General features: G+C 38.4%; 2 protein-coding genes across 3 annotated transcripts in view; one reads left to right on the forward strand and one right to left on the reverse strand.

The window, feature by feature from the left end:
• LOC139478130 (protein unc-93 homolog A-like) overlaps positions 1 to 21,497 on the forward strand; it is a 126,480-nt gene that overhangs the window by 82,679 nt on the left and 22,304 nt on the right. The window lies entirely within an intron of this gene.
• On the reverse strand, positions 633 to 20,716 carry LOC139478133 (phytanoyl-CoA dioxygenase domain-containing protein 1-like). 2 transcript variants are annotated; one of them, XM_071260463.1, is made up of 10 exons: positions 20,676 to 20,716; positions 19,708 to 19,811; positions 18,417 to 18,462; positions 18,042 to 18,110; positions 16,898 to 16,974; positions 14,215 to 14,301; positions 13,824 to 13,910; positions 3,471 to 3,599; positions 2,587 to 2,766; positions 633 to 744 (listed from the first exon to the last, which is right to left on the reverse strand). In XM_071260463.1, exons 1-10 carry the CDS (start codon positions 20,689 to 20,691, stop codon positions 724 to 726), a joined length of 816 nt encoding a protein of 271 aa, XP_071116564.1. In that variant the 5' UTR covers positions 20,692 to 20,716; the 3' UTR covers positions 633 to 723. The 2 variants fall into 2 exon arrangements, with proteins under 2 accessions (XP_071116564.1, XP_071116565.1); XM_071260464.1 differs by lacking the exon at positions 20,676 to 20,716 and having other exon boundaries at positions 18,417 to 18,478; positions 19,708 to 19,758.

Below are 21,497 nucleotides of genomic sequence, written 5' to 3' on the forward strand. Positions count from 1 at the left end.
CTGTGAAACTGTTTACCAGAACTCCAGTTGTTCCACATATTGTTTCAGACGGTGTAACTTCATGGTTGAGAAAAGAAACGTTATCGGTTCAGTGGTCTAATGTTCGCATTCCGCTTTTCTCTATCTTTATTTCGAGCTACCCTTAGTTAGACTAACAAGTGGTTAATATAATTTGCAACCGTCTGCTATGATAATACACATCATGTCAACCTACATCATGTCACCTTAAAAGTGAGCGTTAGCCGCCCCACCGGTGGCTACCGTTACAAACACACGCCAAGGCAAGTCAACTGTTCACCTGAAAACACGGCAACACAAGTGAGGCCTTGAATGTGGTAATTCGGATCAGATAACTTTTGAGCAAGAATCGATAGACAATCTTTGACATCTCTTCATAGAATGAGCATGCTCGATTGTACCTCAAAAGCTGCGAAATTAAGAAGGTCGGCGCTGCTGAAATGTTGGAAAGTTGAAATTCCTTGTAGAGACTGAGATACAGGAATGGCGTGGCATCGTAAATATGTGGTACTCTTAAATACATTTGTTTTTCTATCCATCGCTATTTATATAGACAACAATGTTAACAACCTCAGCTAACAGACTTTATTAATTCGTGTTTCTCTGTATTCGACTTGGTTATATGGGATCTGTGGAGAGGGAGAATGTGTGATGATGCAGGATTATCCAAATCGTCTTCTCCATCCTCTCAGTCATCTATACAAACTAAGTATTATCCTTGATTCCCTGAAAGAGTTACAATAACGTAAGTGACTAAAACATTTCCAAAAGTGTAAAGAGTAAGTTACACACAAAAACAATACCAGAAAGTACGGATTATATTATCCATTGTGGAGGTAATCTGCGATTGTTATGTAAATATAAGTGATAAAGAAACCATTTCCCTAATCATAACAAATCTATTGTACGATTCCGACTATAGTATAAACACGTGTTCTAATAAATCACTATCAAATAGTGAAGGTGCCAGGTGTTCGCGAAAAGGTGAGCGTATCCTGCCCCACCTATGGCACCCGTCACAAACACATGCAAAAGCAGGTAAATTTTTCACCTGAAAAAACACGGGAACAAATACCATATGGGGAATTGCATCGACATCATTTTTGTCACTGATGCTTCAAATTTGGAAATTTGAGAAAAATCTATTGTTTAGTTTGGTCATCCATACTTTGAAAATGCAAATGCAACAATCTGAAACAAAGATTAAAGGACTAACAATAGTATGTGTTTTGTGTGTGATGTATACACATTCACTATTTATGAATGTTTTAGTTGTTATTTGCAGATGATTCTAGTCTATGTATTGTTTAAATTAAACTGCCGGAAAGAAGAAAGTATACACCGATGTGTGATGGTGACTTAAAATGAAACAAATAAAAAAAGGTCATTCCTTGGTGATGTATTTGATACGGGTATCATAGTTATGTTTTGGACCTTAAGTTTGCAGAGTTTCGGCGACTGTTTTCAGCCTAGAAGCGTTTGTAATCTTTTGATCAAATCGAATTTTCAAATTAATACATTCTTTTGCTCGGCAGTTTACCAGAATCTAAATGAGAAATGTTTCGTTTAAAACTATCCTTGAATATAGTAGAAATTTTAAAACCTATTAGACAAAGATGTGCACAATATGCACCATATTACAAGCCGATATATGTGGCATCGCATCTTTAATCTGTTGTATGTCACAAGTATTTCGTGAGATCTAAGATATTCTATAGATAATGCAAAATTAAGACATTGGTTTGCACTAATTACAAAATGAGTAAACTCTTACTGCTTTTGCTTTTAGTCCACAAAGACTGTGGTGTGGTGGGTGAAGGCAATTGAGGGTGACACATACACTGATCAAAGTACAGCGTCACCAACAATATAAGCCATGATCCATAACACACTTTCAAGTTTAAATAAAAAGATCGAATCATTAGGACCAAGGTCTTGTTTGACAAAGAATTCGAAGCGCTGCTGATGTCGTAACCAGCGTACATTTCAATAGATGTGACGTTACCATCGCTCAGTGAAACTAGCCAACGTTCTCTCTCGTTCCACGAAGTGGTCTTAAAGCTACGATTATCGTCTGTCGAAGAAAGTCCTGGAAGATCTAGTATGTGCATCGTAGTGTACGCAACTTTGGGCATTGTTTGAGTTGCACCACGGGGTTACAGCGTAATGTGGAAGAAAAAAACCCCAAAATACATTTTCCACTTTAGGGAAACCTATGAGCATAGGTATGGGGACAATGCAAGAACCGTATGAACGAATCTTGGATTCGAACCTCGATACGGGTGTCATAGTTGTGTTTTGGACCTTAAGTGTGTAGTGTTTCGCGACTGTTTTCAGCCTAGTAACGTGTGTAATCTTTTGATAAAATCCAATTTTCATGTGTACACATTCTTTTGCACGGCAGTTTACCAGAATCGAGAAAAATCATGTATAAATAATCCTTGAATAAAGGGGACATTATTATTATTATTTATAGTCTGTTTGAACGTTTCTTGGATTCAAAACTCGACGATCTAGGATTGAACCCAGACAATGAATCTTTATGATTGTAAATAGTTTTATAATAACCTTTTCGCCATGATCAAAACCACGTTGTCTGAAAGCATCCACCATCTTCCGTGGGCGGTAAGCTGTAACGTACGCCCGTCTTGGTTTATCGGTGGTGTTACCTCGGGTGTAGTGGAGCGTCCGGCCGTGGTGGACTGTAACGGACCCCGCTCTGATCTCACCAGCAACCTTCACCTCATCCTGAAGCAATGTTTAAAATTCCAATTCAAAAGGGAGGACCAAAGGTTTATCAACAGATGACAAACCTTTGACGAGGGTAGTATTGAAGGTTAAAAACTCGTAATTCATTTCTAATATATAAATATCACCGAAAAGGGATACGGTGTACAGAGGTGCATCCCTTGCCATGCCAGGATCTGCTTATCTTGGTTGTGGATACAGCGGCGCTCATTGATTGATAAGTAGAAAACGTTTCGACCAGTGGCACTTTGGGCTTGCTTCCCACATTGCGACATGCATTACTGTTCAAACAGAACTATACTCTAGATCTCTCATACATGCTCACACAAATATGACAAATTCAATAACAAAATGTATAATTACATATTAAACAAGTGGCACAGGTGTGTCAATAGTTCAATAAAGATTCGAATCATGTTTATAACAATTATTCAGTTGCAGATAAATACTATTTCTGTTTTTTATGAAGTTTCACTGACATCACAGGGAGGGCCGGTGCACTACTAACATCATGTCACATAAACGTAAACGGAGAGATAACCTAACACTCACCCAAAGCCTCGTCTAAAAGTGCCTGATTCTAACAATACCAAGACGCAGCTGCCGTCCTCGGTGTCATCCGTCGGTCCTGGTGTTAATTACGTGGCATCAAACAAACCCTTTGACGGGTCTGACAGTAATGTATCAGTGTCAATGTCACTTACGTCGTTTATGTCACACGTCCTGACGTGACATCCGTCTTTGACAAATCTGTGATCACAAAGTCCTCTCCTGTGGGACCCAGGAACAAACCACATGCATCCATTGTCTTTAAAGGCGTCATCGACAGCCATCTGGAAAATGTAACGGCTAAAGGTCAATAAAGATTAAACCTAATGCACATGTGAGTCCATCCCTGTATGTTTCTCAGCAAAGTTTCTCCACTGACGATCTCAAACGGTTTTTAAAGTCATTACTGGTATAAGTAGGATCATTTCTTTCTTTTTTCTTTCGCATTTACTGGTTTAGATTGATTGGGTTTTTCTATACAAAAGGCATAATTAGTTCTATGTCATTGAATTTCAGCTGGTAAATTGAAGAATTGTAATAATAAGTATAGCACTTAACCGAATACTAATTCAAACCCAAACATATTAAGGGGCGGTGGGGTAGCCTCGTGGTTAATGCGTTCGTTCGTCACGCCGAAGACCCGGGTTTGATTGCCCACAGTAGCACAAAGTGTCAAGCCTTTTTCTGGAGTCCCCCACCGTGATATTGCTGGAATATTGCTAAATGCGACGTAAAATAATACGCATTCAGTCACCCAAACATATTTATGTTCCAGGATTGAATTATTGGTTCCCAGTAACCCGTGGATCAGATGGTTAGACTCGGCGAAATGGTTAACCCTAACCAACGTGATGTGCCATAAGAATGCATAGAAAATTGTGGTTAGATATGTCTTTAATATGTATCAATGCATTGCAAATCATACTGTACAAATTATATATGTTTTTAAAACAAGGTTGTGACTTTTGTTCGTTTGTGTCATGTTGGCGTTTCATCGATTTTCTCAGCGAACTATCTTTTTACCATGTAACCACGTTATGACGTGCAGAAATAATATAGTTACACTTTTTACGTATCGAAAAACGAAAAGTGTGTGCAGATGAATAATTCAATGACAAGCTCATGAAACAAATACGTGTGTTTTATGTAAATGAAAATAGGGCGTCACAAAAGTAAAACGAAGATCCTAAAAGCCAGGGGTCACTTGCACAGATCAGACAGAGCGCCATATTGTTGTAACCTGTGTTGAAATATGGGAGTTAATATTCCCCGCGCCAGGATGTCTTTGCGCATTTGGGATGAGTGTGAGCTTCTGTCTTGCCCTTTATTGGGTTCGGTATATGTCGAGACCACGTCTTGTTCAGTGCAGGCTTCTTCACATCTTCAAGTCTATATATCGCCCATGTTGCTTTCTGTTCCGACAGGAAAGATAATAGCACTGTGGTTTTATGACAACATTGTGTCGAACAATGTGTTATTTTTTCGATGTTCTCGAATACGTCGGATTTCACAGAACGCGATACATTGGCGTGAGAAATGTTTCCTGGTGTCCTTTGGCTAACGTAGCTAAAATGTTGATCTGAGTTTCTAAAAGTGAATCTTGACAATTTTATAAATCGGGTAATGTGTTGGTTCTATGGCAAAGGCAAAGTCATCAAGCAGGGTTTGAATAAATCTCTTGTATCTGCCTTCTTAATAGTCGAAGGAATAACATTGTAAATTTAAAACTCCAACGCCAACGCAAGAGAAAAAACATCCGCAGCCGCCACCGGGCGAAAAATGCAAAACAGTGTCGAAAATCGAACACAAAGCCACATCTCTTTCGAAAAGACGTTCTAAAAAGGACATTGATTAATTTCCTTTTTTCAGAATGGATATCACACAAACATTCTTAAATGCGAATACGGACAATCACGTAGTTCTTTTCCCGCCATAAAACAGATGGCGACACATTAACCCACTGCCAGTTGCCATTAATATATTTTACAATTGTCGATAAAGTTTTACTCCTTTAGAAAATGAACACGCACTAATGATAAAGGACACAGGAATTCCAGGAACGGGGAAAGGGGCAATCAGCCAGATGAACCTCTCAGAAAAAAGGATTTAATTTTATGAATAAAGGAGTTTGGTGTAAGCGATAGGAAAATACCTTGGTTCCTCCAAGCTCAAAACAATCAATACAACATGAACTGGATAGAGTGGGAGTGATGTTGTTCGTGTGGTGGTGTGCTCGGGTTGGCAAATCGTCGTATTGTGAAGAAGTATGGTTTCATGCCTCCGTCGGCAATATTCTAGCACTATCATGAGAATTGGCTTCACATGTTGTACCCATATAGGGAATTAAAACCGGATCTTCAGCCTGACCAATTACTTCCCTTACATGACCAGGATCTTGTGATCGTTGTTGCTAATCCAAGATTCACCCGAATCTGAACGTTGGTATGCCATCACCATACCGATGCTTTGGGGTTTTACCAAAGTGGTAAATATCTAAATAAGCAGCAACAAACCCGTTTCCATAATCTTAAGATATCTCTGCTAAAGGCAGAGTCAATTGTACAATTTCGACTATATCATAAGTTTGTGTTTATGAATCACTATCAAATAGTGATGATACCAGGTGTTCTCAAAAAGTTGAGCGTATTCTGCCCCACCGGTGACACCTAAAACCTTTGTCAATTCCACACCAAGGTGACAGGCCCTGAAGTCAATAAAATAAACCATCCTGGAGAATGTGTGGTAGTACACAGTTTGTTTGCAACAGCCGGCTTCTGTTCTGGTCTATCCAAACTGTGACATTCTTTCCTTACCTGTGGGCGACTCACGCAGCTTGCCAAAATCTACTGAACAGTTAGTTTTAAATGAGTGAATGTTGTTTGACGCAACAGTCAGTAATATTCACAGCAATCTGTTTATAAATATAAATTGTCAATACAAGAGAATAATCAGCCTAGATTTTCTGCCGAAAAAAATTCCATTTGGCGTAGAGGGCAAAAAGCTGTGGAAATCATATAAATGGACCATTGAAAATCAGTGATGACACCAGGTGTTCGCGAGAAGGGTGAACATGTCCTTCCCTTCCGGAAGCACCGCCATGCATACATTTTCGCAAAAAAAGTAAGTATTTTATGGCCTGACGCAGCACAGCAGTACTCCTGCCACGCGACGTCAGCCTGTTTACAAACCAGACAATCAAGTGATCGATGAACCAGAAAATCCAGTGACACGGGAGTACTATTACTGATTTAGTTGAAACTAATAAAAACGGTATGTTAATTTTGAATTACTTCTGCTGTGTACAACTGCAGATATTTTGCTGCTTAAAAGCAAAGAAAGTCGTTGCAAAATATACTCGTTTCACAACACAGTGGGGCACAGTTTTATAGTTTCGGCCCAAACATTTCCTTTGTAGTTTTTGTAGTTTATAACCATGATCATGGTTGCGTGGACACACGTGTATCATTGGAACTCTGACATGTTTGAAGATTTAGAACCATGGGCGCGTTCTCAAGACTCTTGCGGAATTAGTCAGCACAGACAGCTGCATACATAATGTCCACTACGTTCCATAGATACATATAAACTATAAACTAGCTAGAATTAAACAAAACCTCTTTCTTTAATGTATTTCAAGATATATGTATTGATATTAATAGGGATCGCTGTGTTAGTGTATCAGCCGCACATATATATTCAATTATAATATTTTACCTTTCCAAAACTGCAAATAAAACAACTATGCAGTGTTATCTATCTATCTATCTATCTATCTATCTATCTATCTATCGCAAATTTGCATAGATAACAACAACTAAGAAGTATTGTGAACGTGAAGGGAGTTCATTTGCAGATTTTACCCCAGAGAGAAATAATTAAAAGTGTCATGTTATTCATAAAGTGATTGTAAAGGTTGAGACCTTAACGTTGTGATAGTTGACTCCTTGAGTTGAGTTGAGTTACATACTCCTTAATTAACCCCACGTGATTGTTCATGGGGTTTCAGTATACTTTAAATGTAATATTGCTAGCTGGATTTATGTTGATATAACTGGATAATCACAGCACTAGTCTTCGAATGCTGATGCGCTTTAGCGTAGACACAATGCTAGCTTTTGACAATGCTTGAGATTTATTTGCACATTCTTTCTTCATGTATTTTATGACATCGTAGGCGAATTCTCGAGCCTGAAAATGTATGATTTGGCCATACTTACATAGCATTGACACATTTATTTGTTTGTAATTAACTTCTATAAAACGACTTTTAGAGAATTCTGGTATCGACTCGTCACATCGACCTCTTAATATACTCAAAAGCGACACGCGTGTCCTCGGGAGCGTAGTCAACTTCATCGTCATGGCCTGCACGTGCACAATACGCATACACCTTCCCTACCTGTAACAAACCAGATATGTTTGCCCAAATTGTGTGCATCGCTTCTTGTTTCAAATGTGAGTTGGTTCAACCTATCCTGGATTACCAGTAGGCTTTGCATTGTCAATAAGGTCCAAGAAAAATCTAAATGACATGCATGGTTAAAGTGAATTCAGTCTATCACACATCTTTGTGTCCTTTTCCTTTGTTGTTCAACGCCGCACTCAACAATATTCCCGCTATATGACGGCGGTCTGTACATAATCGGGTCTGGGGCAGACAATACAGTGATTGACATCATGAGCATCGATCCACGCAATCGGGATACGATGACATTTTCATTTTTCTTTTTTTTCAGAAGTTGAATTTCATAAAATGTAAAAAGATATATGGAGCAAATAGATGTAGGTTTTACAGTTCGTAACGTGTTATTAGGAGCGGGCGCGAAGCGGAATTTTATTTAGCGCATTAATAATGTTAACGAAGAGTTGTATAGAATGTATCATAGTTCGAAGCATTCACGATACCTCCCAGGATATGCAGACACTTGACATTTGTATGCAGTTGACACACGATTCTTCTCCTGATTGGTCATTGTACTCAAGGATCACCAGATATATTATAGACGAGTGACTATGCTTGAAATTGGCGAGTAATTAAGTCCCACCCCACACCCATCTCCACCCCCATCTCCACCCCACCCCCATCTCCACCCCCACCCCAACCTCAAGTCGAGCATTTGTAAGTAGATAGTAAGAGAATAATTTTATGGTCATCGTGTGTTTCTCGTAGTGTTTTCGTAAAATGAAACTTGACACAACATATAAACATTTTATAAGAAAGGAGAACATTAAGTTGTGTAGCCGGGCAAAACATAAATGTTTCCTAGTAATATACTGTTGATCGATCACCAGCTAGCCAAGACAGTTTTCAGTGTAGCGGAAAGCGGAGGTAAGAAATGCCAAAGGCAAAATAATACTTTTCGTTTTTCAAAAATCTTTAATAAATTATAACTTTGAGATGACATAGCTCTTGATTTGATTTAACCAAAACATAAAAACGAATATATGTGTGAATCCTAATATGTTCTTGTGGAATCAAATGATATTCTGAATGCTATTGTCACATTTCCTATTTGACATTTTCCAGTTATTTGTTAAAAGATACACAGAGTTGAAAGATAATCCCACGATGCGCTTTATTAATCTCTCTAAATAATACAGCATGGTTGGCTAACGAGTGTGGCATTAGGATCAAAACGTCAAAGTATCATGTTTATTCGTACATGTATGTCTGTTACATGAAGAAAAAAGATGACACCGGATGGGTAAAGGGTAAAGTGTTTTCCCGGTTTTACATTTAAAGAAGCACCTTGCTAATGAATTCATAAATTCATAATGAAATAATTCCGCGTCTCTGACGTACATGTATACCATTTTATTATCCATATGATTAATTATACATGCGAGCTGGCCTAATCGAGTTGATGTATTGTTAATGACGCCTTGGCATTTCATTGTTGACTACATCTGTGTTTTTGTAGATGAAATTATTCTTGTAGCAAATAGTGTTCATGGCTTGCAGTATAATAAATTATTTTTCAGAATTACACCCACGAATGGAAACGAAAGGTTAATATGAAATAAAAATATTGTTATATTCCGAAGGTGTTGGCAATAGCATGCATGAACAATGAAGGCATTGTTAATGAAGGTTGCTAGAGAATAAAGATAACTTGTTGGATAATGTAGTAATACATTGAACCAGATTAAAACAGTGGTTGATCCATCAGTAAGAGCCAAAAGTTCTTCCCCAGCTCTGTCCTATGTAAACATTACCCTCAACGTATCAACAAATCCAACCTTATATTCTATATCGTGAAGATCCGAGGTAGAATAGGTCTTCAGCAACCCATGCTTGCCGTACCACAGGCGTCTATGCTTGTCGTAAGAGGCGACAAACGAGATCGGTTAGTCAGGATGGCTGACTTGGTTGATGCCATCGATCCAAATTTCGGGGATTCATACTCATGGTGTCAATCACTGGAATGTCTGCTTCATTCTCCATTATTTACAGACCGCCGTCATATAGCTGGAATATTTCTGATTGCAAACAAACAAACAAACAAATATAATTTTATATTAGGTGAAAATTAGGGGGAAAGGGGACATGAGAACGAATACATCTCTTAGCTTGTAAAACAATCCCTAACTACTGGTTCCCAAACCCAAATAAAGAACCTCGACATTTGTCGTTTAATTTCAAACATATATATATATATATATATATATATATATATATATATATATATATATATATATATAAGTATAGTTTCAACTCCAAGGTTTGATATATATCCTCTTAAAAAAACCTAACATATGTTTTATGAGTTCTGAATAAATATAAACATTACAATGTGGCTAAAACACCGTTACAGGATCACGTTACAAATGTCAGAGATACAATCACCCTTGAACTGACCGAATAAACTACATAGGCCTGATAAAGGCAATAGGTTAAACTAAAATGTCATTATCTGTTGTGCCACCACGCGCATGGATGACAGCTTGACGGGGGCGACCCATGGAGGCAATGACATCCTGAATAACACTTTGAGGAATGTTCTGCGACTCTTGCCAAAGCCACATGCAGTGCTTGGAGCCTCCGCGGTGGTTGATTCCGTCGGCGCAAAGCATCCTACAGATGTTCAATCGGGGACAAAACAGGTGATCGAGCAGGTCATGGTAATATCTTTGCGTTGGTTTGCTGTCGGAAGGCCTGGCAGACAATATGAGGTCGGTCTTTGTCTTCTTCGAAAGGTCAACTTTTGGCGTAATAAACGGGACGACATAACGCCACAAAATCTCGTCGCGACAGCGGACACCATTCAGTGTTACCTGCCATATACATCAGAGCCGTCCAGCTACCATGATGGACACCTGCCCACAACATGACTCTTCCATTACCAAATCGACCCACGTGCTGCTCACACATTTTGGGTATATCATTCGTTCAGACGTCTGTAGACACGTTCACGTCCATCAGCACATCTGAGTAGAAAGAGGGACTCATCTGTGAAAAGAACGGCCCTCCTTCTTGAACGTGGCTATCTCACTCTCTGCCTGCCGACTTTCAGCCAGAAGACGTGTCAAGATGGTCGACGTCTTCGCTGGTCTGGTCAGAGATTCTGCGTAGCCAGTGGATTTGGGTAGTCGTGGATGCTGCTGCTCCTTCACGTAGACGTCACAACCGGATATAACGACTTTGGGTGGCGGTAGCTACTCAGGGTCGACCTGACCGTCGACCGCCATTGTGATGCCCAAGCTTCTAATCGACCAACGTCACTATATTAGTGCAATAATCTTGGACGCGACGTTAAACCCCAATTCACTTCACCTCACCTTCAATCGACCAATGGCGTTATTGTGTTGAACGTCAATCTTGGCATTGTTCTTTCTCTGTGTGCTGTCTGTGAACCACCATTGTTGTGGCGTTGTACACCCAAACAACATAAGCATGGATACAGAACTTCATAATTCACGTGCATTCCAGATAGCTGCGTTGTTGCCCTTCATTATCAGCGCTGGGTTGAGTTGAGTTGCTGTTTATTGGTTCTCGTCTTCACGTTTTGCCGTTAGTAATCACCCAATGTTTAACTGGTATTCATAAACTAGCGTTAGATTTATTTTAACCTTTCTAGCAATTCGTATTGTCACATTTGGTTTTTTAAGACTATACATTTGATATCAAAAGTGACAAGGGTGATATTCTATTAATCATCTAAAATAATTCTTACTTCAGTCTGTAAACAGTCATGGCCAATGTCTTAAGTATGATAAGCACAGCTCCAGTGGCAAAACAGATTAGTGATGACATTTGATTATGATGTCATGGTAACTGATGACATTACAATGGCCTGCAAAGCACTGGGATTCAATTTCATTTTAGAGATTTCTAACAGGAAGAAACGAAGCAAAGACCATCGGACCAGATACAAAATTACTCAATTTATATTGTTACACTTATTTCATTTTCAGAGAAAGTAACGCAAAACCCAATGATAAATAAATCAATAATTTGGTTATGTGTTCTGCTTCAAGAGAAGATCAACGTCAGATTATGTACGTCGTCATATATATATATATATATATGTAATATTTAGAATGATATGATATGATATGATAACAGCTAAATGTTTAACATGAACACTCTGTAACTATTTGTACGAACTTGGACCCTTGAATACAACATTAACATGACTTGATTTCTTGATATTAAGAGGGCTGAGGTATCTACCGTTATAGCGTATCTCGTCCATGGTAAACTGTAAGCTAAAATGTCTACTCAAAACTACCCACACAAAAACAAAACCAGAAAGTATGCTTTATCCCTATCATCAATTATGAAGGTAATCTGCGATTGTTATTTAAATATAAGCGACAAAAAAATCGGTAATCATAAGAAATCTCCATTGTACGATTCCGACTATATTATAAGCATGTGTTCCAATGAATCACTATCAAATAGTGAAGACACCAGGTGTTCGCGAAAAGGTGAGCATATCCTGCCCCACCGGTGGCACCCGTCACAAACACAAATGTTAACGCCGGAGAATATCTCGATTATCCGTCGCAACAGATTCCATTGGGAGTAAAAGGCAAAATAGGGAAACAGTGTATCGATTGATCACTGAATGTAAGTGATGACACCGTGTATTCGCGAAAAGGTTAAGCGCGATGTAGCATTCACCACTCACACAAACTGCATGAAAAAGCAAGTGTTTTCTTGTTACTTGAAGTAAGTAAACATGTCATAACAATATTTCGAATGTTCTTTATGTGTAATATCATATATAATTCATGTTAAAGGGCACATGCGACTATTGTATAAAGGAGACGAACATATTGAACAAAATAACATTGACTTTCCATCCAATCTTACCCGTGATTGATTATTGCTTTAATTGTTTTATCACGTTTTTATTCAAGTATAATGTAATTGCTTCAGATTACTCATCAAATGTATGTCAACTTTCCCTTTATGTCGAGGAATATTTCGATAGCTACATGTTACAACTTTTTAGACAAAATCGAGCATGCACTTTCAACGAAGTTTCAAAGAGCGTCATACTATTTTGTGTATGGCGTGAACGTGTGTCAACGTGGTTGACCTGGCGGGTCCCGGGTGGATTATAAGAAGACCTGGTTCTATCCCTGTATGTTACTAGATCCCCCATGTTTTGTTCAGAACGTATCCAAAGAGTGTTCACACATTACCAAATGCTTGGAGTTTGATGATTAAAGCAAACTCTCGGAGACTGCAGGAATGTGATGTGTACTTCAAAGGGGCGTTACTTTAGTCTTAACTGAAGCTTCAATATTCCATTCAATTAGTAGCTCTTATCCCTTTCCACCAACCATGACTTACCACTATCTATTAGAAGTAATGTTGAAAGTAAAATGGCGATGACCTGTAGAATGGTTTGTCTAGCAATATCCCCGCAGCTCCAGCTGTGCTCTTGCTGTCTACATATCACAATTTGCTCTTTCTATCAAGATTTCAAAGAGCGTCATACGACTCTTGCTCAAAAGTCGTCTGATCAAGGCTACAACATTCAAGGCCTCAGTAAGGCTTTCAAAACGTTTTCCGATAGACACGTGGATGTCATTTCCAAATTTGACGCATAAATGACAAAATGATATCAGATGCAGATCCCTATTGTGACCTGTAAAATGTATTCCCGTTTTCTTTCAGGTGACCAATTGCCTTGCCTTTGCGTGTGTTTTTAGGCAGATTTTATAATGATTCACACACATATGTTCATGATACAGTCGGCATCGTACAACTGACTCTACTTTAAGCAGATAATCTTTGTAATTATGGAAAGGGTTTTGTCGCTTTTATGTTAGATCGGACGTTTTAATAAGTACGTGCTCATTGTAATTGTTTTTTTTATGAATGAGTGAGTTAATGACGTGACGATTTTACGAATGAAAGGAAACAAGGTGTGTACATGTCAATTATTGATCGTGAGAGAACTACACGTTAAGCATATCAACTAAATCTCTCCGGTACATTCCGGTACATTCCGGTACATTCCGGCACATTGTTGAGCTGCACATCAACCTACCCAGAAACTGGCGGACCGAGTATCCTCCACATCTCCCCAGTAAGACTCATCCTGGTGCCATGGTGTATCCGTGTTGGTGTGTGGAGCCTATAAAGAAGAACTAGTATATTGCTTAAAACTGTGCAGCTTCTGACATGTGCAGTATTATTCCTGAGTACAGCCAAACAAAAATGACAAAACACTTTCATATTTAAGTCCATATGGAAAGATTGGGACTGTATCATGAGCAAATAGGTGGTTAAAAGGGTTATATTTCTTTGGTATTGCAAGAATGGTTACATTTCCACGTTATGTTCTTGTTCCTTTCACTTATTTGAGATGATAGCAGTAAAAGAACTTTCAATAGCAGCTGCATCAATTTACTGATTAGGTGAGAGGATGGTAGTTATACCTTTGACAAAAACATATCAAAGTCAAATACTGCATCTTCTCCGATGATTATGTTGGCGACTGCTTGTGTTCTCATGTGAAGGGGGCCCTGCAAACAGCATTGTCAACCTGTATTAACAATTACTGCTTCAGATACCTCTTTAGGCCTATGCTGTTTGTATGATCTTGATACCTAGAAAAAACAAATTCAAGCATTTGTTCATCCTGTGTTTATATCCGTCATCCTTCCCTATTGTCGGTACAACACCACTCGTAATATGATGAAGGCATATTTTCAGGCACTATTGAAATCCTAGGCCATATAAATGAGTCGTTTCATTTCATGACCACAGTGTTCAAAGGAAGAATGTAGTTGGTAATATTGTGTAAAAGCAACTAGCCCCTATTGATAAGAAAAACTTCAAACATATTCCCAACTTGGATTCATCGTTCAAAGCTCTTATCTTTTTGTGGAAAATGGGTGGCGCCTTGGTATTGATATGCCATGCTTTGAAGTAAGGATTGAACAAATGGGGCTTATGGCTGTAATATGGCTTGATGCCGAGACGACCATTGCCTGGCACTTTGCATGTATTTTATGAGCAATCGGCAACTAAGACTGTCCAAATTACACTTCATCATGGAACAACCCTTGAAAATGGAGGGAAGTAATTTTCACTGTGTTTGTCCGCTATTTAGAATGTCTAGACATTTGGGATAGAGTTTGAGGTGTCTCTTTGCAAGACTGATCTTTGGATTACTAACGTAATCGCAGAATCATTTGGTACTTTGACCCCTTCACTGCCCTTAAGTAGAACTAAACCGCTGTGCATTAGATAAGGTCTTTAATTCTACATAAGACGTGTCAAAGAAGTAGTGTGTACATATTGCCGATTCCTCTATTTCAAATACATGAAGATTGATAGGTGAGGAAGTGTAAGATCTCACATGTAATGTACATATTCTGGCTTGGCCACACGTTGACGTATTTTATTACCAAATATACATGTATGATTTAAGCCAAGCCATGTTGGCTTAAAATGAAACAAACAAGAAATTGTTTTTCGATTGTAATTTCTTTGATACGGGCATCGTAGTTATGTTCTGGACCTGAAGTTTGCAATGTTTCTTCGGCGACTGTTTTCAGCCTATATTTTGAATCAAATACTTTCGCCCACAATTCATTTCACTGTATGTCACAACAGAACATATAAACCATATTTAAGCTTAATCTACACTAACAACGATTGAGCACAACGACGTTAGGATGCAATCCTCAAATCGCCTGATTAAAGAGAAATTTGTATTTCAAATTCTAAGTTGTAAATGTTTGAGTTTAAGTACCAACTTGATTCCTCTGAAATAAATATCTAAAAGATTTGAAGACTAAGGTTTTCTCAAAATAATATTAAATTCTTAAAATGTTATGATTTCTTTTCCCTTAAATCTTTTGATTTTGTGAAAGAGATACTCAAAAATATGATAATAGACTTAAAGCGTTAACGTTCTATATTTTTATTATTATAATTATTATTATTACTTAGTCTACTAATTAATTATTTCTATGTACAAGTAATCTGTTTATCCCATCACGCAAAGCATGTTGACCATTGTCTGCAGCAGATGATTACAGCTTTCGATTCAGAAAGAAATTCTTAGAATTACTTCTATATTTTTATCATATTTTATCTGATCTTAGTGTCTCACATGAAAACGTTTATCTCAGAATTTGACGTCGTACAGCTGCCATTTGTATGTCATCAACACTATAATTAAATTACATAAACAGTATTATTTTCTCATACAGACGACAGATAATTCCACACTGTAGACCACAGCACTGGCAAGATTCGATTGTTCCGCCTGCTGTCGATTATGACCGCCATGGTTTTTTACCTTCGGTAACATCTGAAAACGATAATATTCTCAGCCGTTCATTAGGGTCTGCAGGTTTTCCTCAAGATTGTGGATGTTATGACTGCGCCATAATATCGCATGTTTCTCTGAAGTCAAATTGACAATGAGAATAGACATTTTCAAGGATTGTTTCCACATTGTTCATCCGCCTCCTTGATGTGGTAGTAAACCGTCTGCACGGAGAGGGGAATTTTGGTGTTTCGATCCCGGCCGCGTCATACCTAGTCCTGCACCATGACCGTAGAATATATTTATTTTATTAAATTTTTTTTCGAGAAACGCATATAAAAGCAAGTCTAGCCAGCTCAAGCCAGCTCTATTCCACGTAGGGAATATTTAAAAAAAATTAGAGTCAAGAAGGATATTGTGTAATATATGATTTCAGAGACTAAATGCCAGTCCACGTCATACCAAAAGATGGGGATTAAACAAGAAAGTCGGCTCGGTGTTTGTGTATAGTGTGTGAGTGGGTATCATGTTAAGTATGGTATCTCAGTAGGCTAGCACTATGAAGAAGGTACTCGTCTGGACTAGGACACATGATATACATACATACACACACACACACACACACACACACACACACACACACACACACACACACACACACACACACACACATACGCATGTGGTGTCATATGTGGTGCTGCAAAATGCAAAACTGGTCACAAATCAGGCGCTTTATCCACTGGACCACAGAGTCAGTCGACACCACAATGAGATTTCGTTTGAAATACATTACCTAATAATCAGTTATCAGTGGAATCAGTATCCGAAACTGTGTGTACCTGGTCGAGGTTGTCAACATACAAGCTTGGCCACATGATCTGACAGATGTTCTCAACATCTTCTTTCTTTCTCTCACCTGAAATACAGAAGTAAATATACTACCATATAACCATTCAGTGTCATTACCTTTGATATTTTCTCACCTGCATTTAAGCCATTCTCAATGCTGATTGGTCAGTTGCAGCAACATGACGTCACATTGCTTCCTGTTGAGAACTTTACAATATGATGTCATTGTTTCGACGTGAAAAGCGATACACACTGTATGTGATGTTCCGTGTATATATTGACAGGGTTTAGGCCTCTTCCAGCGTTCAACAAGCCAATACGTTTTCACACTTTCTTAGCAATATAAAACGCCAATGCCGGAGAACAACCAGTCTCGATTATGCGACGAAACAGATTCTTTGGGTGTAAAAGGCGAAATAGAGGTGATAATTGTATGAATGGATCACTGAAAATCAGTGTTGACACCAGGTGTTCGCGATAAATGTCCTGTCCTATCAGTAGCACCCACTACTCACACAATTTGCATAAAAGAGTGAGTGTAAGTGAGTTGCCCCACGCCGCACAGCAGTGCTCCTGCCAGGCGATAGCGGCCTGTTACCAAACCTGGCATTTATGTGACAAGACTATGGCTTTATGTAATAAATACAACGTTCAAACCTTATCGAAACATATATGTTTGTTTGTTTGATTGATGGTTGGTTAACGCTGCACTCAGCAGTATTTCATCATTGAAGATACCTCTACCTACACTTGATCTGAACTTCCGGCACCCAAAAGTATACACTTGGATTTAATCGACAAATTACAAACATTATCAAAACATTACCAGGCTGAAAACAGCCGCCGAAACACTGTATTACGCAAGGTCTAAAAACACAACTAAGACTTGTATAATTTTTAGCCACCATCAAATATTGGCGCAAACTTTCTTTTGCCCGGCAGTTTATATGGTAATATTTCATTCATTCATTGTCAGGCGTATTTTTAGCCGAGTAAAAATACGAAGACCTATGCCAAAGGTTTGTGCGTAATTTTAAGTGTCACGTTTTTTATGAAAGTTAATGCTTTCCTAAAATTTACAATCTGAAAAATACGTACCCAGTTTCCACGAGAGGAAATTATTAAACTACTCACTGGCATTTCCAAGATCGTGCCGATGTCGTGAAGTGTCTATTTCCCCGCTCAGCATCTTTGAAGTCAAATCTAAAGAAATTAAACATTGAAATAAATTTATTTGGATTCACCTCTCAAGCAATGGTTCAATTTCCATACGAAAATATGGCCTGATGAAGTTGCTCTTTTTGGGAGACAGCAAATTAAATGACACCTATTTCTTTTTAAAGAGTGCAATTTCAGTTTCTTCCTGTTTCATTTCCAGCCTAGAAATTAGTGCTCTAGCGTTTTATTCCCGACCCATTGTTGAATAGATGGGCTCTTTGAAGCGCGTCGATTGAGAAGAAAAATGTCGGTTTATTTCCCAGCGAATGAAGAAGTTTCAATCATTCTTGCCTTGATATATTTTTACTTCCTTCTCCGTTAGAAGATCTTCTACTATCTGCAAATCAACAGTCCTGTGTAAAAAACATGCCATTTTATGTAAAAATGAACTTACAAACGTAAACTTTACATTCGTCATGTAATGGTTACACATTATCGGGAAAAACATACGATTCTCTTTCGTCGTTTGTATGTTTATGTTCTTCTTTCCAAGATATGGTTCCACTGTAACATTAATTTGCAAAGGTATGTGCAATAACAGTGTTCCCGATAGTACTAACGATGGAGGTTTCGATTGGTAATAAAGCACTTGTCAACTACGCGAGGACAGATAGTACTGCCTGGGTTCCCCACAGACGCCAGCTGACGGAACTAATTTGGTAAATGCTCTCTTTTGATATAGATGTCGTTGGAAGGTAGCAAAAACGACATCATATGTGTCCATTTCTGTAACTATGGAAGTCTCTGGTCTTATAAAATATGTTGGTGCCAGTTTCAATTAGAAGTAATATTGCACGTAATGTCATGTTCATATTAAGTAAATAAGGGCTCCCCACCATTCTATTACATTGATAATATACTAAACTTGAATCAATATAAGTTACAAAACAGTAATATTTAAAAAATACGTGAGATATAGATACCTTTACATTTAAACTTGCTCAAAAAGTCTCTGGCATCTTAGTATTAATTTTGAGTATTGATTAAGCACTTACGTAGTTTGTCCGTACGGTTTTAACAAACTGGTAAACGTCTATATACCAGTCATATACCAGTCATATAGCTGGAATATTGATGTGGCGGCGTTAAACAACAAACCAACCAACCACATCAATATGACACGCTGTGATATAACTGAAACACTGTTCAAAGTGGCGTTTAACCCAAACTCACTTACTCATACTCATAAACCCTCATCAGTGTGTAGATAATCCAGTGTTAGTGATGAAAAAGGATCATGAAACATATCAGGCAGATGAGTAGAAACATATCATGCAGGTTTCAGCAATTCGCTTTCCTTTGCCGTGCCATATTCCGCTGATCGATGATGTGAATCCAGGACTCACCCTGATAACGATCCTTGGTCTGCAATGTCATTCATTTACTCGTGGGTTTCACCGAACCATAAACATCGACGGCCTGCGTAAATTTGTGCTTTCCTCCCATATTTAGCTGACACGCCATGATATAATTGAAATTATTTCTAAGCAGAGTTAGACCTAATCACGCCAATGAGATGTACCACGTCTTTGAAGTTTTCTAAAAATATTTCCTTTAGAAAAAAAGTATTCATTCCAATTACCAAATATCCATCATTCTCAAAGCCATTCCTCCACGTTTCTATGGGTTTATCCTGAAGCCATTCTGTTATAGTTGGGGCTGCGGGCCATTCCACATTAGGTTTAACTGCAATATAAAGTTTGGATAACGGACATATTGACGAAACGTAAGGCAGAATTAGTGGGTTTTTTAACATATTTGTTTTACCGCATGTCATTAATACAACCATCTTAGGGATCTTAATTTCATGGCGGACCAGCAAACAAGCAATTTTTATAGTTCATGTTAAAGATGTTGTCAAAGGTCAAGGCGGTTCACTGAATTCCGCAAGAACGTATTAGTACATATTTTTGAAAGTCAGCGAGATGTAGTTTTCACAAATTCATAATATAACCATTCCTTGTATGAGATGATAAATATTATTCACCACAAGACTTTTTTTAATATGAATGTATCAACCTTATGTCGTTGTATCTATTTGTCTCCCATAAGAAAATACTCATGTTAAATCATCTATGCATCGTGGATTCAGCTTTCGTACATTACTGTTCGCTTGTTTGTTGAACGCCTCACTGTAACTGTATGAAGGCTGCCTTTAAATAGTAGACCCGTGAAGATTGGGTTAGAATAGGTCTTCAGAAACCCTTGCTTGCTGTAGAAGCCAACTATGCTTGTCGAAAAAGGTTACTAACGGGATCGGGTGGTCAGGCTTGGTTGATGTATGTCATCCGTCATATAGATGGAATAATGCTGAGTTCGGCGTTAAACAACAAACAAACAAACAAACAAACAACAAAATATAATTTTTATAACCGCTTCTGGACCAGACAATCCAGTGATTGATAGTTTGAGCAAGACGTCGGGTTGTGGAAACACGCCAAATCAACCATATAAACGAGCCTGACCACCCGATTCATAAAGGTTGCAAGGGATCTATTCCAACCAAAAAACTTAAAAGGTTTAAAAAGTATGAAAGAGGCGAGTACGGACCTTCATGTGATGCCATGCTCTCTCCGTGTGGTGTTGGTCTGTATCTGTTTTATCGTAACACCCGGTACAATCATCTCGCATGTCGGTGTACACGTTGTTCATACTGACCTTGATACGTGTATCTGATATCACTGGAGTGTTTGACACAGTTTCTACTACTCGAAGGTCAACCTACATAAACAATCGCAGCGCTACAACTCAGGGAGCGGTTCAAAAGTTAGATGCCGAATAAAAATCTTACTTGTTAAATCTTGGTTTCGGGTTATTCCATATTCATTAAAATCAGATCCTAGTGCTCATTACCGCTTCGCAGAGATCTGAGGACATCACCTTACAGGTCAAATCAGAAAGATTTTTCGCGAACTGTGGCCGACCAATGAAATGACTAACAAGTAGTCGTCATTAGTCAATCAGAAAGCAGCGAGCTTTACGGCTCTAGTTTCAAAATGGCGACTTTTATTACAAGCTATGCTTTGAAAAATATTTTCACAAAGTTCTTGATTCAAAATTTGAAAAACAAAGCACATTCTGGAACGTCTATTCGATGGCATAGATTGTATGTCAGTACTTCCCTCGGGCTGTGGAAAGTCTCTTCCGTTTCAAATATATAGGGAGGTCATGTCCTTCTTTAGCATTCGGACAAAGTCGTACAACACGTAACTGTCGTTCGGAATGTCCCGTGTTGACCTTTTTGAGTTCGCATGATAAAAAAACACTTTCACTTACGCGATCTCTTAAGCGACGCTCTGATTGGTCGGATGAAAGGTCGTTCAGACGTGTCCTGTGATGGGCTGTCCTCAGATCTTTGTAGAGTGGTAGCGA

This window comes from Haliotis cracherodii, unplaced genomic scaffold, assembly GCF_022045235.1.
Source record: "Haliotis cracherodii isolate W230 unplaced genomic scaffold, xgHalCrac1.p SCAF_39, whole genome shotgun sequence".
NCBI classification, from domain to species: domain Eukaryota; kingdom Metazoa; phylum Mollusca; class Gastropoda; order Lepetellida; family Haliotidae; genus Haliotis; species Haliotis cracherodii.

Excerpts from the sequence above, each read along its gene's own strand:
- LOC139478133 (XM_071260463.1), bottom strand. Across the intron at positions 14,302-16,897 it reads ATGTTGACAACCTCGACCAG|GGCCCCCTTCACATGAGAAC; the intron begins GTACACACAGTT and ends TGCTGTTTGCAG. Across the intron at positions 3,600-13,823 it reads CTCGGTCCGCCAGTTTCTGG|ATGGCTGTCGATGACGCCTT; the intron begins GTAGGTTGATGT and ends TACATTTTCCAG.